The sequence below is a fragment of the Electrona antarctica genome (genome assembly GCF_951216825.1).
Source record: "Electrona antarctica genome assembly, chromosome: 16".
Lineage (NCBI taxonomy): Eukaryota > Metazoa > Chordata > Actinopteri > Myctophiformes > Myctophidae > Electrona > Electrona antarctica.
Genome location: NC_136797.1, coordinates 23315965 through 23336246, shown reverse-complemented (window position 1 = coordinate 23336246; position 20282 = coordinate 23315965). Strand labels below are relative to the sequence as shown.

At 43.5% G+C, this 20282-nt stretch overlaps 1 protein-coding gene across 1 annotated transcript in view; it reads right to left on the bottom strand.

The window, feature by feature from the left end:
• The window catches only part of lamc3 (laminin, gamma 3), a gene marked incomplete at its 5' end in the record, with an annotated part of 260453 nt that overhangs the window by 91335 nt on the left and 148836 nt on the right, over positions 1 to 20282 (bottom strand). Inside the window, 1 exon segment of the mRNA XM_079525276.1 lies at positions 13947 to 14148. Within this exon segment, the coding sequence (XP_079381402.1) occupies positions 13947 to 14148 (202 nt within the window).

The following is a 20282-nucleotide window of genomic DNA, read 5'->3' as shown; positions in this document are numbered from 1 at the left end:
GATTACCGCAGGTGTGAATGCAATCGCATCAAATACAGTGGATGAACCAAAGAATGTGCCATTGTAGGATGAAGAATTTATTTGGCACACGAGGAGGAAGAAGGCGGCATTATAAGGCATGCAGCGGTAAGGATGTTCCTTCCGTGGACAGACTAATGAAGAGATGGAAGCATTTATCAAATGCTGAAGGACATTTTTATTATAGCGAGAGAATTTGCACAAAAACTGCCCTATATAAATTTCTATACATCACTTTGGCAATTTGAAAATAGCCAATCTAGAAGCCGAGTGAGATTGTAAGATCTGCCATTTTCAAAATACTTTTAAACATTTGAGACGAGGGTCATTCTGCATAACAAAAGTACTTTTACTTTTGTTACAGTACTTTACGTATATTTTGATGGCAATACTTTTGAACATTTACTCAGGTAAATTTTGATTATCCAGACTTTTAGTTGTAACAGAGTTATTTCTGCATTGAACAATTGGAGTTCTTGTCCCACCACTGCTAGGGACGCTAGGTTCACATGCATGGTTAACCCATTTTGACCTGAGATCAGATTCTAAAAATCTCTTCTACATCAGTGGTTCCCTAACTTTTTCGTGTCAAGGACCCCCAAATCAACATTTATTAGGCCACGGACCCCCCAGTTGAAAACATTATGCCAGTGACCCCGATAAGGGAGGATTTTTACGGCTCTATAGCAGTGATTCCGAAACATTAATTTCATGGACCCCCAGTTTCACACGCAGTATGCTACGGACCCCCGATTTAATGGCATTTCTATCTCTGGTACCGCATTTTATATTGTAAAACCACTGTTAATTTAACTCTGAGTCATAAGGGTCCATTTGGTTTCTATCTCTAATTGAGCTAGGTACCCCTCAAGTACCCCCAGGGGTCCCCGGACCCCACTTTGGGAACCCATGTTCTACATCCTGACAGTTTTCTGAAAAAGCTATGTTCCTACAGGTATGTCAGTCGTTCTTACATTTTTCAAAAATAGCAGACCTACAAGCTCGTAGCGCGCCACTCGGTGGCGCGCTATGAGCTTGTAGGTCTGCTATTTTTCAATAGCTAAAGCATAACATAATGCTAACACCAAAAGGGGTTCCCGCCCAAAATGGGTTTTAAACACGAGTCAGGTAGACACAGAATGTCTGACCAAGAGGCGGGAATACGTGGGTAACACATCCCATGTTTACAACGCATTATGAACACACTTATAAGACATTATAATCTTCTCATAACCATGTATAATTATATTTATAAGAGCTCATAAATAATCATAATACATTATAATCTTAATCATAAAACATTATAACCTTAATCATAACACATTGTAAACTTTATGACTTATAATATCAAGTATTATAATACTTCATAACTTGCTATGTATTAATAAATTATTATAAATGTTAAATGTTACATTATAATAAAAAGTTCATGATTATAATCATGAACTTTATCATAACACATTAGATTATTTGGGATGCATAGCAAGTGTTACCTAAATTTGTATTCATCTTTAGGGCCCCAAATGACACCTCAGAAAGCACGAGTGTCTATTTCACTCTTTTTATTTTTATTTTTTATTATTTTTTGACTGGGGGTTCATCCGTATCGAAGTATTGGACAGTATTAGGATGTTGATATTCATATTGTTCATCCTTAGGCCTGACTCACACCTTTCGATCTAGCATACAACATTGATGCATGCTAGATGTATGAGACTTGTTTACTGATGCAAGCTCGCAATTAATTTCCAATGGGAGTCACATGGTTTGACACAACATTTTTGTTGAATGGCTTTCGGCTGCGTTTCGACTGCCCCCCTCCCCCTCATACAACAAAAATGTTGTATCAAACCATGCTGACTCCCATTGGAAATTAATTGAGAGCTTGCATCAGTAAACAAGTCTCATACAACAAGCATACATCAATCTGTTGTGCACGTGTGAGTCAGGCCTTAGGGCCCCAAAAAACACCGTAGAAAGCACTAGTGTCTATTTAAAACAGAGGTTTTTGACTGGGGGGGGGGGGGGGGGGGGGGGGGGTCATATTTGACAGGTCATATTTTGACTAACCAAAGAAAATCACTTACACTACCTTTAATGGGTTAAAATACACCAACGCGTGTCAAAGTCTGAAGACCGTGCACTCCCAGGCTTCGTACACACCTGTCGGACACATTGATCTGTCCGACCGACCACTGATTACATTTTTATGATTTGACGCCTCCATGTCCCACAATGCTTTGCGCGATTTGGGCGGTGCTACGATACGCGGAAATAGATGCACATATGTTCAGTGTAGTTTTCTTGACTGCAGCAGCAGCTAGCGGTAGTTTGTCGAGGCCGTTTTTCACACTCAAAGTTCACTTAGAAGGTCCGGATCAAGGACCAAGGACCAAATATTTGCATTTTGATTTTGGTCCGTTTGGTGTTCACACTGGACTTTGTAAAGCGTACCAAATATGTAAACAAAAGACACGTGGACATGTTAAGCGAACCAAATAGTGAAAAAAGAAAAGGTCATTTTACGACGGAGGGAAAAATAACATGAGTCATGAGGGGGTGCGGGAAATCACTGTCTACAATTTTTGGGCGCAACCTTCAGTCACACAGAGAGAAGAGAACAACTTGAAATTGCATTAATTCTTAATAATTATTTTATTAGCCAAATAAGACAACAGATGAACAGAGGAGCAGGTGTTTGAACAATAATGTGCTTGCTGCTGGTGCATACAATTCACCGGAGACGTATAGCCTACAACAAAGTATCCCCGAATCCCGATAAAAAGGACTTTTCTTCCATGTGTGCACCTTAACCTGATTCGATATAGGTCTATGTTATTTCTGCGCATCAAATCGACGGGCATTTCCATGTCATCTTATGGTTTAAACTTGAAGCCGTGCTGGTCAGTTAAGCTTCAAGTCAGAACAGCTCCGCTGCAGTTGACCTATATCACGTCTTTTGCTATAGTGATGTAATCAATTAATCATTTAGGACCACCTGTGTAGCTTATTTAACATTTGCTCCATTGGCTCTTTATGCGTGCGGCCGTGTGCTAGAGCGAGACAGGATGATTTTAAATATTTCTCTGTCTGCGTCTCTCCCATAGAGCTATAAAATATATCGGGTCTCTCCCCCCACATGTGCGCGCGTCATAACTTTGCGTGGTGGCGGTGGCGCATGCTTAAAATAAACAGATCTACAAGCTTACATCGTGTACCATACCGTAAGTACCATTCGTGTCGATAACTGTTATATTTGCGCATGTGAACCTCGTACGCTGCCATTACATTTCTACTCTAGGCTACTCATAGACATATATGCGTCTACTATTAAAATCAATAGTGATCCCCGTAAAAAAGACATTTTAGAACTAATTATTAATGCAGCCTCACAACTGCCGAGGCCCGACGGCTATTTTGGCTATCGTCCTGTATTTCTGTATATAGAATAGAACTTAGTACCAGACTGGACTCACTCACTGGAGACAGCCGTGCGCAACTTGGACTCTCCAAGTTACGCATGGCCGTAGCCAAAAGAAGACATACAAACAAGCGATATAATAGTCTGTGTCACGTAACTCAGAAGACTACAGCCTAAACCCCACCCAGTGCTGTCAAGAACGGAAGTTCTCTCCTATTAGTTGGCGGTTAAAAACCACCCTTCTGTCCGATCTGAAGTCCCACCCTGTTCGTTGGCTGTTTTGACTACAAGGTGTCCGATGTGTTTGTTGTGCCCTCCGCCCCCACATCGGACAGGTTTGTCCGATCAAACGACGTGACTCCCATTGAAAATGAATTGGAGCAGCAATCAAATAGCAATCAGGCATCGCACACGGACCGAACATTTGTTCTTTAGGTGTGTACGCAGCCCCAGTGCAGATGAACCAGTGGTGAGAAAAGACATATTTTACTTAAGTAAAAGTACCATTATTGCAATATAGAAATATAGTACAAAACCATTATTGCAATATAGAAATATAGTACAAAACCATTATTGCAATATAGAAATATAGTACAAAAGTATCAACATGTACTTAAAAGTACCAAAAGTAAAAGTAATCATTGTGCAGAATGTCCCATTTCAAGTTTTCAAATGTATAACAATCTTTTCGAAAATAGCAGATCTACAAGCTCACAATGTGGAGTGGAGTAGAAGTAAAAGTATTGGAAATTGGAAATAATCAAGTAAAGTACAAATACCTCAAAATTGTACATTACTTAAGTAAATGTACTTAGTTACTTTCCACCACTGGTATATAGACTGACCACACACGAGACAGAGAGTGTCTTAATTTGCACCAGGTGTGAACACACAGTCAATGATAGATAGCATAATGGTAGTTGTCAGGCAGAAACCTTGTAAGTCCAAAACCATGTTTAAATAATAATAATAATAATCCAGTTATGTAAAGTTGTTGATACTTTGAATATTTATTAAAATCACTGACAACTTGAGTTTGACCAGATGAAGAGCCTTGGCTCGAAACGTCGTCAATAAACCTATCTTTTGGAGCATATGAGTGTGCGGGTTTTCTCTCTTTTTAAAACCACAGCGTGCCAATTTTGGGCATGCTTTTATGTACTTTTTATTTTTCGATAACTGTTTAGAGTTTTTTTAGCAACTTTCAAAATTATAAATTGGAGCATTAATTTATGAAGCAACATCCACATGTGGAGATACATGGTTTCTCAGTGACAATGTGCAAGTGTTTCACAGGATATATAACTGTGCAGGTCCATGAATGTGCTTCTGCCCATGGATTTATGCTTCTCTAAATGTATTTGACAAGCACTTGGAAACACCTCAAAAGTGCACACACCGTTTTAGTGTGTGGTGTGACACCACTCACTGGTGTCGAACCGCAGTGACAAGTGCTTCAAAATGACGGCACGATTTATGTCATCGCGTAACATGCATTCATGTGGCCACCCACACACCATCGTCCGCACGCGCGCGCACGCGTCTGTGGAGGACGACGACGAGGCATATACAATGTGGAAAGGAGGGACACCCGCACACCGCCACTTGCTGGGTTCAGAGCATTTAGTTAAGAATAAGAAGCAACGTTTCGGTCTTGCGACCTTCCTCAGGCGACCTTCCTGCGGCCTGAGGAAGGTCGCAAGACCGAAACGTTGCTTCTTATTCTTAAATAAATGCTCTGAGATTCGCTACTCCACAAGAGGGTACACTGGTGCTTTAAAAAGCCATTTACAACCATTTGTATGTGCCTTTTATTTCATTGTTAATGGTACAAGATACTCTGGGGGGGAGGGAGGGGTAAAAAAAAAAGTTCAAGAAAAATGTGTGCTATTTTGGACTCATGTGACTTGAAAAATGAATAAAGAAACTTTGATAAAAAAAATAAAAATGCTCTGAACCATGCAAGTGGCGGTGTGCGGGTGTCCATCCTTTCCACATAGCACAGCTTAGCTGAAAGTGGGTTCACACCGCGTCGCGGTGTCGACGCGTTGCTAACTTGTATACTGGCAATTGTTTTGTTGAGGTAAAGTACATCGCTGCACAACTAATAGACCCCCTTGCAACCCCTAATTATAAACCCTAACCCCCAACATGTTCCTAATCATAAGCTTCAGTCTAAAATACATGATATAAACCACCATTTGCCTTGTAGTGGACCATGGACAAAATTGTCCATTCTTCAAATTCGGCTATACTTGTGTGGGGACATTGTGGCCCTCATGAGTATATCAATGCAAGCACGCACGAATGCACGCACGCCACACAGGCAGGCAGACGCACGCACACACACACAGAGCAAGCCCATCAACATCTTATTGTGATTCATCTGGTGAGGTTGGACATCCACCATGGAGAGAGAGGCTTTGGCAGAAGCAATTAAAATCCTTTCACACTGTTTCTTAGCACAGGCTCCCAAATATAGATGTTTGTGTGAGGAAAAAAGACTGGCAATTAGTGTGTGTGTGTGTGTGTGTGTGTGTGTGTGTGTGTGTGTGCGCCACAGTCACACCACGCACCAAGACGCGTTGCGAGGTAGTACAGGGGTTCTCAACCTTTGTTTGATTCTTTTCTGAATGTGTTATCCCATTTAGGCCTGACATCGGTGGCGCGCTATGAGCTTGTAGATCTGCTATTTTTCAATAGCTAAAGTATTACATAATGCTTATTTAAAACACCAAAAGGGGTTCCCGCCCAGAATGTGTTATAGTAGTAGCACAGTAACGAATACTTGTTGTCAGGTGAAACCTGACTAACAACAGCTCATGAAATGTAGAAGACCTAGTCATACATGAGTCATACTGAGGACCTATAGTCCTGATTGGCTGCCACACACGCTGCTGTCATGTGTATTGGTTACTCAGGTCACATGACCAGGAAACAGGTAACAGGAAGCAGGTAACATAAATCCCAATGTTATTGTCACGTCTGCCACACCTACCCGGTCTTCCTCCCCTTCTTTCTAACCTATCCTCTAATTATAGGAGTGCAGACAGAGGTGCTGGAGAGGAGGCGGAGGCAACCAATCAGCTCAACTATAAAGCCAGGTTCAACCCTTCACGCCCTGCCAGATCATCCGTCTCTGTTGGACCTAGTCAGTCCTGTTCTACCCGGGCTAGCAGCATCATTCTATCTCAGTGTGCTATTCTGTTATACTTACATCTATTCTCCTGTCTTCACAGTGACCTTGAACCACCCTGGAACTGGACGCTTGCCTGCCTCACCTGCCTCTGCTCACTCAGCTCTGCTCCTCATGTCAGAAGTATAATAAATCTATATTCTAAAGACTCCAACTTGTCTGTCTCCTGTCTGTATCTGGGTTCAAGCAATCATATGACAGTTATGTAACGTAATGTTATGATTGAGACCGGCCAGTTGAGAGGAGCGTTACTAAATAAAGAAACTAGCGCTTCTTTAGTCTTTATTAAGGCTCCAGACTTCCCAAAACAAACTGGTCAGGCTACTACTTGGCCTCACTCCCCGAACCCACCTCACCCCTGCCCACTTTGACAAGCTGGAATCTGGCTTAGCTGGTTGACGACAGAGTACAGCATCTTGCAATGGGTCTGGTCCACAAGATTCGATACACCACCAAGATACCCATGTACCTGTCTAAATACTTCCTTAATGTCAAAAAAGTCCACACCCACAACACCAGAGGGAGTTCAACTAACCATGTGCAACCCAGATTCGGCACAAACAAGGGACTGAATTATTTTTCGCTCCTATGCCACCAAAATGTGGAACGCCCTACCAACAGTCATTAAGACATGCAAATCCTTTGACTCCTTCATGATTAATTGAACATGGTGGACCCTATTGTAAACGAGTGTAATGCTTTATGGTGTCGTCCTCAGTTTTGTATCGAGTTGTGCTTGAAATGTACTGTAATTCTCCAAACTGTTAATAAACACTTCAATCAATCAATCAAGACCCCTGACATACAGTACGCATACAAAACCATCATTTAGAGCCAATAACTGACAAAATGTTGCTCATGTAGCCTATAATCAAATAATCAAGATCATCATGAACAAATCAACACGAAGTATTTTTTTTAATAATCGACTTAAATCGATTAGTCTGATTGTTGCATTATACTTTATTGTACAATGGTATAAAATAAACGATCTACAAGCCCAAAAAAAAATACTTGCAATGGATAGGTGCCATCAAAATGCTTCTTATGTAGGTGGAAAACATATCCAGCATAACCCATTTTGGGGCGGGAACCCCTATTGGTGTTAGCATGATGTTATGCTTTAGCTATTGAAAAATAGCAGATCTACAAGCTCGTAGCGCGCCACCAAGTGGCAGGTCTGCTATTTTTGAAAAATCGAAGAACCACTGACATAGAAACATAGCTTTTTCAGAAAACTGTCAGGATGTAGAAGACATTTTTAGAATCTGATCTCAGGTCAAAATGGGATAATACAGTAACAGCAGTAATAATAAAAAAAATCACACCCGTATGAACTGAGTGGTGCAACTCCCCCCCTTACACCCCCCCCTCTCTCTCTCATTAGCAGGCAACAGTGCAGCACTATTTCTCTCTCTCTGTTTCTGGATCGACAGCGCCCCTACTGGTACTCATGAGTCACACATGAGTCACACACATACATAGGTTAACACGAGTCACATAGGTGTCACACGGACACGGACATTGCTGTTCCTTGGAGTGGTTGCACCACTAAAAAATCACCATTCCATGTGCCAAAGCTACATGGCGACAGGCCGGGGGGGGGGGGGGGGGGGGGGGGGGGCTCAGCAGCAGCTCAACAGTCTCACGTGAACGATGTGCAGAGATGTCTGCCGCTATGGATTCTGACAGGCCGGTGTCACTTTGTCTGGTCACACAGCTGCAGCGGTGAGAACCAGATTGCCGGCTGTGTGGACGAGGGTGAATAATGTCCTCGATGATTGGCTCAGCCTCGGTCGGCTCCACAGCGTCTCTCCATGTACTGCGGTCCCCAGCGGTGTATACAGTGAATTACATTTACTCAAGTAACAATTTTGAGGTATTTGTACTTACTCGAGTATTTCCAGTTGCCAGTACTTTTACTTCTACTTCCACTACATTTCAGAGGCAAATATTTTATTTTTTACTCCACTACATGGATTTGAAAACTTTAGTTACTAATAGTTACTTTGTAGATTTTGATTATTATTACAAAACATACATTAACCACATTAAACACATGTACATTTCGGCCATTTTGAATATAGCCGATCTACAAGCGCACAATGCGTCGCGATACGACGCATTGTGAGCTTGCAGATCGCTTTGGCGGTCGAGGGTGGCCCCGCTGCAGCGCCCCGTATACCGTGGCGCTGCATGACGCAGCTCTACCTCAGGGTGGCGCTGCCTGATGCAGTCGAATGCCACCTAGGAGGATACGGTGGGTGGGCTTTACCCCGAATTTATCCAGGCAACAGAGAAAGTAGAGGCACTGCTGAGCCCTTTTAACCACGCGCGTGGTGTGTGTGCGTATGTGTGGCCCATTTGTGGTCCTCAGAGAGAGAGAGACGTGCACTCCAAAAGAACTTTAAATCTTTGACCCGCCGCTCTGTCGTCGACGTCTCCCCGCAGGCCTCCGGAGGTCCACCAACGCAGCTCCTTTGTCTTGTTGACATTGAGAGCGAGGTTGTTCTCCCCGGCACCATACATGTACGCCCATGCCTTTTACATGCTGCCTGGGAATGAGAAGGTCAGCCTATGCACTCTATGTTCGCTCTATACGTCAGCGTGTCCCTGAGAAAAAGACACCGACTGCTTCCCCTATAGCTCGCATGCTCAACATGGCCATCAATCGGGTGAAGCTGGAACTGAATTCCCCCCACCGGCTCAATAAAAGGAACTCTTCTTTCTTTCCTCGTGTTCGTGTTACACGTGTGATCTGCATTCTCGTTGTCATATCTGTAGACTTTTATCTACACCGAAAAAGAAAAAAAAAAGAGTCCCAAGATCCCTCTCCTCCTCTTTCCGCTGCTTGTCATGTATCATGGCAGCGTTGTGCACGTGCATGCGTGGCTTTCATCGCTTTCCTTGCCGACTCCTGCGGCGTGGGAGGGGAGGGGGGGGGGGGGGGGGGGAGGATGAAGGCACGCTGGTGGCGGTTGCCCAGATGTACGGCTCATCTGCTCAGTGTGTGACTGTCACTGTCCCTGCAGAACGCCGGGATGCAGACTGCAGTGATTAGCTGGCTGCCTCATGCCTTTAGCTGTCATGTAGATGTGGCAGGTACAGAACACCAGCATTCTAGGAATAGCCACTTCTTTGACTCGATATCAACACCTCTCTCTCGCTCTCTCGGTGTGTGTGTGTGTGTGTGTGTGTGTGTGTGTGTGTGTGTGTGTGTGTGTGTGTGTGTGTGTCTCTCTCTCTGGAATATATCTCTCTGGCTTGGCTTGACTTGAGATGTCATATGCAATCTCCAGTATTAACCCATTTAGGCCGACGTCAAAATTTAAAAAAAAATGTCTTCTAAATCCTCCAGTTTTCTGAAATAAATATTTTCACGATTTTTGAAAAATAGCAGACCTATACAAGCTCGTAGCGCGCCACTCGGTGGCGCGCTATGAGCTTGTAGATCTGCTATTTTTCAATAGCTAAATTATAACATAATGTTTAAAACACCAAAAGGGGTTCCCGCCCCAAAATGGCTTAATTTCACCCGGAAGATGCAGAGATGTAACCATATGGACTTGTAAGGAGACTGCATCCCGGCGACTGTGGCTCAAGAGGTAGAGCAGGTCGTCCAATGATCCATGGGTCGGCGGTTTGAATCCCGGCTCCTCCTGTCTACATGTCGAAGTGTCCTTGGGCAAGACACTGAACCCCAAATTGCTCCCGATGTGCTGGTTGGTACCTTGCATGGCTTCCAGCGCAATCGGTGTATGAATGTGTGTGTGAATGGGTGAATGTAATGCACAATCTATGTAAAGCGCCTTGGATAAAGGCGCTATATAAATGCACCATTTACCATTTTACCATTTACTTTGAACATTCTCTACAAATTCTCACAACATTCTCTACACATTTCTCATTCGTAAAGAGTGTTACATTAAACCGTTTAGCGATTGTCTGAATCAGTCTCCGCCACGACTATTGAAATAGTACCCAAAGTGGTGACGCTGAAAAACGATCTGCTTGGCTGTAAAAAAGGTTAACCTATTTTGGGGCGGGAACCCCTTTTGGTGTTTTAAACATTATGTTATAATTTAGCTATTGAAAAATAGCAGATCTACAAGCTCATAGCGCGCCACCGAGTGGCGCGCTACGAGCTTGTAGGTCTGCTATTTTTGAAAAATCGTAAAAATGTGGCGCAAATATTTGAATATATGTTCTTTCAAAGTGAATGTTTTTTAACTCGGGTCTAAATGGGTTAATATCATTATTGGGATAATGATTAAATCAACCCCAATCTCCCTTTTTCCTTACCTTTATATCAATTAAGCAATCAATTTATAATCCGGCAGAACACGTATAGGCTATAATGTACTATAATATCAAACTGTTATGACACTTAACATGAAATGCAGAAAACAAACAATATACAGAACATATAAAGTGTTATTTTGTCCATTTGTGATAAACGTGTAAGAGTGTATGAATGCAACCAATGATTATCACGAGTGTGATTTTTTTTAAATGTTTTACATTAAGTAAAAGTTTCAATACTGCAATGTAGAACGAGTCAACGACTCTGTTACAGGTAAAAGTCCGGAATTCAAAATGTACTTGAGTAAAAGTACAAAAGTATTGGCATCAAAATGTACTTAAAGTACCCAAAATATAAAGTATTCACTATGCAGAATGTCCCATTTCAAGTTTTCGAATGTATACAAATATTTCGAAAATAGCAGATCTACAAGCAGATGCGAGATGTCGTGGAGGAGTAGAAGCAAAAATATTGGAGACTGTAAATACTCCAGTAAAGTGCAAATACCTCAACATTGTACATACAGTACATGTACAGTACTTGTCTTGAGTAAATGTACTTGGTTACTTTCCGCCACTGGAAAACAGCAGCAGTGTCAGGGGAGCGCCGGTCGATTCCGTGTGTGAATGTAGTTATGAGGAAAAAGGAGGTGCCCCTTGTGGTTTTTCTAGCCTATTAAGACCCGAGAGCAGATTCTACAAAATGTCTTCTAAATCATGACAGTTTTCTTAAAATCCTATGATTGTATCAGTGGTTCTCAAACTTTTTCATATCAAGGACACCCAAAATTATATGTACTTGTACCGCGACCCGAATCTGAAAATAATACGTTGTTCCAGGGAGCCCCCAGAAGCAAAGATAAAAAAACGTTTGTTGTGAAAGAATATATATATCCAAAGATTTGCACACATTTTCACGATTTTTCTAAAAAATAGCAGATCTACAAGCTCATACGAACTTGTAGATCTGCTATTTTTCAACAGCTAAAGTTTGAAAAAATAAGGGTTAAAGTGGTTAAAAAGCTATAAAGGTGACACAGATGCGTCCTCAGGTCTAAATGGGCTAGCAGCCCTAGCATGCTGACTGTCCTGTCTGGTGACTGAACGCCGGTAATGAGTTCCCTCTCGTACCGCGGGCCTATGGGTGAACGCCACCCCGCCGTCCCCCCACCCCCCTGCTAAGTGCCCAGGAGCCCCACGGGACCACAGGGCCCCATCATTAAATGGCCCTCTCTCCCAGGAAGAGATCCTCGCTCGTCATCACAAAGCTAGATAATCCTCCGTTTCGGCCGCGCCCATACACCATGCGTTTGTATTGGTATTCTTGTGAGGAGTATAGTGGTACGGTACGGTTTTATAAATGGCACTTTTGCCATGGCATACTTACTTTTTGACCTTAACCCAAGTTTTTTTTTGAAAAACTTCAAATATTTATTCAAACCTTACAAAACAATTATGTCTGTCAGTTTTCATTGGCAGGCCAGTAATTGCAGTAATCAAGTCACGAGAAAACAAAAGCATGTTTGCACGTCTAACGAGAATTTGTGCAATGTGCAACGCACGCACGCACGCACGCACGCACGCACGCACGCACGCACGCACGCACGCACGCACGCACGCACACGCACGCACGCACCAGGGCCGTGCAGAGAGCACTAGGGGGGCAGGGGCTCAAACTCCAAAAAAGGGCACATGTGTGGGCGCGCGCGCCGATTTTTGGGGGTGGTCTTTTTGTGGAGTCCTTCCCTTGTGCCATTTCATGTCATTGGACAGTAAAATAAGAAATATGTTGTCATTAGTCTGAAACTAAAACAGACTGATGGCAGATTAAAAGATAATTCATTATGATAGTGGCATTTATCATTACTTGTCAAATGTTCGGCTTGAAGGGCCAATGGCACTTATTGGCCCCCCACACAAGCCCTTATTGGTCCCCCACACAAGCCCTTATTTGCCCCCCACACAAGCCCTTATTGGTCCCCCACACAAGCCCTTATTTGCCCCCCACACAAGCCCTTATTGGCCTCCCACATAAGCCCTTATTTGCCCCCCACACAAGCCCTTATTTTCCCCCCACACAAGCCCTTATTTGCCCCCCACACAAGCCCTTATTGCCCCCCACACAAGCCCTTATTGGCCCCCCACACAAGCCCTTATTTGCCCCCCACATATGCCCTTTTTGGCCCCCACATAAGCCCTTATTGGCCCCCCACACAAGCCCTTATTGGCCCCCCACACAAGCCCGTATTTTCCCCCCACATAAGCCCTTATTGGTCCCCCACACAAGCCCTTGTTTTCCCCCCACAAGCCCTTATTGCCCCCCCACATAAGCCCTTATTGGTCCCCCACACAAGCCCTTGTTTTCCCCCCACACAAGCCCTTGTTTTCCCCCCACACAAGCCCTTATTGCCCCCCCATATAAGCCCTTATTGGCCCCCCACAAGCCCTTATTGGCCCCCACATAAGCTCGTATTGGGCCCCCCCCCCCCCCCCCCCCCCTCTGCACGTACGCACATATATATATATACACACACACACACACATACACACTATTATTTTATTATTATTATTATTTTTGTGCCCTTACATCTACCGTACCAACCCGGTCCAACATACAGTACAAGGGGCTCCATTATGCTAAACCACTCATCCCTAAACTTCGTCTTTTTTTTCCTATTTTGAAAAACACTTTTGCATAGCTCAACTAGCCGATCTACATCGTCACGTTGTGAACTTGTAGATACGTTTACTATACTTGTGGGGACAAAGTATAGCAATACTTAGTACAGAGTCACCACACACACACACACACACACACACACACACACACACACACACACACACACACACACACACACACACACACACACACACACACACACACACACACACACACACACACACACACACACACACACACACACACACACACACACACACACACACACACACACACACACACACACACACACACACACACACACACAACGCTAGCAGCAGGTGGTGTACCTGATGGAGAAGACGTGATGGGGAACGGTGGCCGTGTGGCGGTGCAGCGCTGGCTCAGGTGAGAGGCTGGCGGACAGCGTGCGTCCTCCGGGGCCCTCCAGGAACACGGTGACGTGGTCGGGCAGCAACTCCGTGGTCTCCGCCGTGAAGCTGACGGACAGCAGCTGACCATAGCTGTGGAGACGGTTGCCCAGGAACTTATCTGGCGAGAGGAGAGAGAGCAGAGACAACTAAACAGTTCAGTATGTTGGGAAGAGAGAGCAAAGACAACTAGATAGTTCAGTATGTTGGGAAGAGAGAGCAGAGAGAACTAGAGAGTTCAGTATGTTGAACTTATCTGGCAAGAGAGCGCAGAGACAGCTATAGAGCAGGGGTCCGCAACCCTTTGGAAATGAAGTGCCATGTTTTTATTTTCTAGATCAGGGGGGGTCGCCAAATTATTTTGGGGGGTTCCCAAATAAATTTCAACTGAATGGCTAGAAAATGGAAATGAAGAGTTTACATATAGTACACATAGTACATGCACCTTCCCTAATGATTATATCTGGTTTCAGTATTTATTTATGGTGTATTGTCAGTCAATTTATATTGGGGGTCGGGAGGGGGTCCCGAGTCATTGCCAAAGCATTTCCGGGGGGCCCCGGCCAAAAACGTTGAGAACCCCTGTTCTAGATAGTCAGTGTGTCGTCACCGTCGTGTCATTGTCAACATTAATTTTAATGACGCCACATCGAAACACTTCAACACATTTTGATTGTCCGACTATAACCTTTTCCCTTGTTTTTTCTTTCACATCGTTATAATGATCATTAGACTCAGAGCAATAACCTCACTTATATCTCCCAGACTCTGTCTCCAGTCAGAGTTCAGTGTTTTAATGAACGTAGAATTATGTGCAGGATGACATTTGCATACAAATGTGAGGGACTATTTATTTGACTACATTTATTTATTTTATTATTATTAATAATATTTTTAAAGATGAAGTGCCATGATTTCTTTCCACCTTAAAACATGATCATCAGGTCTTATTGTTATATAAGGAGGAAGAAGTTTTTCAAAAAAGTGTACAGTATTTGTTAAAATTTCGTTTTTATGTTATTATGCCTGGTTTGCCTGGTGGGTGGTGATGGGTGGTGATCCACCTGAACTGAAGCCGCACCCACAGCTGTAGTTGTATGATAAAGGGGGAGGGGTCAGGGGAGGGGCTGATAATGTGATGTCAGTATATTACTGTTTTTTTCATTGGCCTGTTTGACTGTCAAGGGTTCAGCCTCCAGGAAGAAACCCTAAATACAAAGGGAATACATCATTGCACATAAAAACGACTCCAGGGTGTCTAATGAAGTACTGTCACCTCATAGACACATGGAAAACTGGAAAAATACAAACATTGTGGCACTCCATCTTTAAATATTCTCTCTCACACTTATGCCAGTGTGCCAGTGATCACCCTCCTTTGTGCCAACGTTGGCACCAGTGCCAAAGATTACCTATACAACCTGCTATAGAGTTCAGTATGTTGGGGATCGTCGTGGAGAAAAGCTGAGCCCTCTCTGACATGGACACGTCGATACTTGACCTGCTTCTAATAGCACACTGCAACAAACGTGTGTGTTTCGCGTGTGTACTTTTGAGGTGCCAAGCACAACAAGAAGTATAGTAGAGTGTGAGAAATAAGTGAGGAAAGACAATGTACAGTATGGTGCCGAGCGAGGAGGGAGGGAGGGAGGGAGGGAGGGGGTGGTGGGGGGTCTGTCAGGGGTTAAGTGGTCTTGCCCAGGGATACTTCAACCTGTGTATAGACCCTCATTCTCACAAGTGAAATGGTCGTTTAATTGTTATAGAAATTACTTTAGGTTGAGGTTATAAGGATTAGACAATTAGAGGGGCTTGTTTAGACAGTACGTCTGGGTGAAAGACATCCAGGGTTTTTGGAGCACACAAACAACAGCACAGTGGGAGACGGGGTTTAATTAAGCACCGTCTCATCTCTGCCTCATTACAGCACATTAACCGTTTCCGTCCATCCGACGTGTCAGCACGTCCTAGGGGTCCCAATCGACGCGTACATCCGACGTGTGAGGACGTCTTAGCGCATCCTCAATGATACGGGGCGAGATAAGAATATTCAGATTTTTTTATTTGTCAGTTCGCCTTTCGGCTACCGTATGCTCCGCTCTGTCCCCATGTTAGCTTATCATTGAGTTAGCCGTTAGTGCGGCGGAAAGAATGACTCTTCCGTGGTGTTGAACGGATCGATATACTGGCGCTTCATTTCTGCTCCTCTTCCGTCTCTCCCGCAAAATATGAACGCTTTTTGGATCATATATCGTATAAACTAAAACGATCGCAATGTAAGCTAGCTATGTAAAGTAAAAAAAAAAATTAGTGGATTGTTTCCGGGTCATGGGTTTCCGAGTAAAAGCGGCCATGTTGTTCCGGCACCCCAGAGCTTCTATTTCGAAGGACTTCCGGCACTGATTGTGTTAAGAGGACTTCAAAAAGACTCCACCACCACTCCACAGCATCAAGCACATTCACTGCACTGATACTATCTATACCCCTCCGATCCCAATCCACACACGAGCATTATTTATGCATGTGTGTGCGTGTGCGTGCGCACACGTGTGTGTGTGTGTGTGTGTGTGTGTGTGTGTGTGTGTGTGTGTGTGTGTGTGTGTGTGTGTGTGTGTGTGTGTGTTGAAAGCATTACACTTGTTTACAATAGGATCCACATGGTGGACCCTATTGTAAAAGTGTAATGCTTAATTGGGTCGTCCACTCACAGTTAACAGCCTTTGTATTGAGTTTGTGCTTGAAATGTACTGTAATTCTGTTAAAACTGTTAATAAATATTTCAATCAGTCAATCAACATATGTATACACCAAAAGGATGTAGAGGCAAATAAAATCCAGATAACTTGAGCCATATATACAGTATATATACGGCACTTGTATACTTTGTGTGGTACAACGAATACTGAACACGATCCAGATATTTTTCAACATTTTTGAAATGATTGAAAATTCATGAATTCGACATGATTGAGCGGGGGTTCGTTGTGCTTTTGTTTCGCTGCGAGCACTTGCACTGACCGAATGAACACTTTTATTGAGCAAAAGAGAGATCGACCAGGTGCCGAATGGAGATTTGAGTTAAAAACGTAGGTTGGTGCTTCTAGGATCAACGGGAAGTATATCATTTGTAAAACGAAAAGCGATCCGAGCACTCGGAAAGATTATGGAGGCGAGGGCGTAAAATCAAGGTATTTTATTCGTTACAAAAGGTTTCAACCAACTGGTCCTCATCAGGGCAAGTATACGACCGTAATTTCCCGAGTGCTCGGATCGCTCCTCTAATTTCAACACTTTTATTGTTTGGCATTGCACTGATAATTATTAGTATTTGTTTATGACAAGATATGGTGGTGAGACACTTATGAAGCACTGCCTGTAATGGATATATACCGGTATACTAAATTAGTTTTTTACCTCCGTTTACCGTCGCTCGGTATTGGTGTATATATAAATTCACTGATTAAAGAAGCCAGTTTTTAAGATATTTTACTTTGTTGTTTCCCCCCCCCCCCCCAAGAAGTTGAACTAAGGACCATATAGCACTCCAAAGACACGCGTTTAAACAAATCCAAACTGTCTTTAACGCATTTTGGGCGGGAACCCCTTTTGGTGTTAGCATTATGTTATGCTTTAGCTATTGAAAAATAGCAGATCTACAAGCTCATAGCGCGCCACCGAGTGGCGCACTACGAGCTTGTAGGTCTGCTATTTTTGAAAAACCGAAGAACCACTGACATAGAAACACAGCTTTTTCAGAAAACTGTCAGGATGTAGAAGACATTTTTTTTAGAAATGGGTTAAAACATATGCTGCCACTTTTAGTTCTCTTCCTCCCCCGCCTATATGTGTGTGAGTGCGTGGGCTGTAATAGCTAACAGGTTGCACACTTGGCTGCTGCCTTGCTTTGGAGCGTAAATTGTGTGTGAAGTTGAAGTACATTAGCGAGCCCTCGTGGTGCCTCATGGGAGGCCTATACTGTGATCCAGAAGAGGATCTAAAGCGTGTTGTTGTGTGGACTCTATGCCAGTCCATCTGCATCTGACGTGCATTTTATGATATGAACAACCGCACGTTCATATCATTAGCTACCTTAACCCATTCAGGGCCACGCTACACCAGGCTTTGCGCGCACAAAACGCGCGTGTTTACCCCCGCGCGTGCGTTTAATTTAGGTCCAGTCCTATTTTAAAAAACGCACGCGCGGGCCGCACATTTAGGGTAAACGCGCGAGAAAAGCCTGGTGTAGCTTATAAAAATAATAATAATCCTCCAGTTTTCTGAAATAAATATTTTCACGATTTTTCTAAAATAGCAGACCTACAAGCTAAAAAATGTCTTCTACATCCTGAACGTTTTCAGAAAAGGCTATGTTTCTATGTCCGTCGTTCTTCGATTTTTCAAAAATAGCAGACCTACAAGTTAGCAGATCTACAAGCTCATAGCGCGCCACCGAGTGGCGCGCTATGAGCTTGTAGATCTGCTATTTTTCAATAGCTAAATTATAACATAATGTTTAAAACACCAAAAGGGGTTCCCACCCAAAATGGGTTAAACCTGGTGTCCCTATCTTTGGCATTATAGGCAAACATATAAAAAAAAGCCCTTTTTTCCTTTATTTTTTGTCCTCAGCTATCGGTGTGTGAATGCACTGTAGAATTGGTCATTTAATGCTAATTCAATCACTTATTACTTAATTCAACCTTTTTCACGTTAAACTGAACTTACATAGCCTGACACTCAGTCCGAATCTCATTTCGTTTCGCCAGAACATATTTCTTATTATTCTTAATGGGCGTGGCTAGCGATTCAAGGCTGGAGCCAAGCTAGAACTTACAATGATTCTATCAAGAAATAATAGTAAACTATACTACAGCATTACTTTTTTAGGCCATGTTCTAAATTGCCCCTTATACAACCGAGTGTAATTATGCTGAAGAGACAGCCTTCTAAGTATGATTGTCGTCTAGTCTGGTCTGCGTCGATTACTATGTCGCATTTACTCTGCCTGCTGTTCGTTGTTTAAGGACTGCCATAAAATGGCGTATATAACTGCGCCGCGAGTGCATGATGTGACAGTAAAAACCTCGAACCCAATCAATGAGTGACTAGCGAGTAGGAGGGAACACATCTCCAGAGCCATGTGTCATCACGGAAGCCACAGGCAGTGTGATCTGCTCTCCCTTAATGCCCATTGACTTTGCATTCATTGATTAAACATAGATAACACCAAAGAAGCATCAAAGGCAACACAACAAAACCAAAACCCACTAAGGGCCGATTCATACTCCTATGTTACCGCTGTTTCGGCGCTGTGGTGCCGAAATGATTTCGGCTCGTCAGAAATTTTCAGTAGCACCGAAGAGCCGACTTTAGGACGGTACCCGCCCCCCCCCCCCCCCGTCCCCCCCCCCCCCCGTCACATTGTAGGCTCTATAGAGCCGAACCGACTTTTATTCGGCTCTAAAATAGGAGTATGAATCGGCCCTTAGGCAGCAACATTAGCTTGTTGATCAGCTATTTTTGTAGGTAGTATAATGCATAAAATAGGGCTAAAGTGGCTAATGACCTAAATCTGCAATTAACTCATCGCAGTGAAAGGTACAATATTTGCCTCATGAGAATACTCCACATTAGTAAAAGTATACCTAAAGTAAGTTGTGCTTAAAATGTATATTCAGTGATTTCACTTATTCAAATATCACTTTTTTTTTTTTTTTTTTTGATAATCCTCCCTACTATAGAGCGTGCTGACCATATAAGAAGTTCCTCCTTGTTCCCAGTTAATTAACCCCTGGGGGGGGGTCAAAAAAACCTTAGGTTTCGTTTTTGGCTAGGTGGCCCAGCCTTCCCCCAATCAGGATAGAGAGGGGCCTTCCGCCAATCATGATCGAGCGGGGGCGGGCCTTGGTGTGTGTGCTGTTGGCCTGTCTTGTCCCCCCCCCCCCCCCCCCCACTGTAGTGCGTGCATTACCGCCCGGTAACATCTTGTTACCGGGCGGACCGGGGAGGTTTTCCAAATCACACAAATCACTGAATGCTCCTTTAAAGGACCACTTCACCACTTTCCAACCTATCTTCATATAATAGGTCCTCACTAATAATCATGAAAAAAGTGGTGCAATTTTTTTCTACTCGGTCTGTGTCTCATAGGAGGGCTGTGGGCAGTTCAGAAACCGTCTTCCAGTGACATCATCGATGGGGAATACAAGCTAATAAAAACTGCAGGCTTTCTTGTCCTGAAAAGTTGCAATGCGA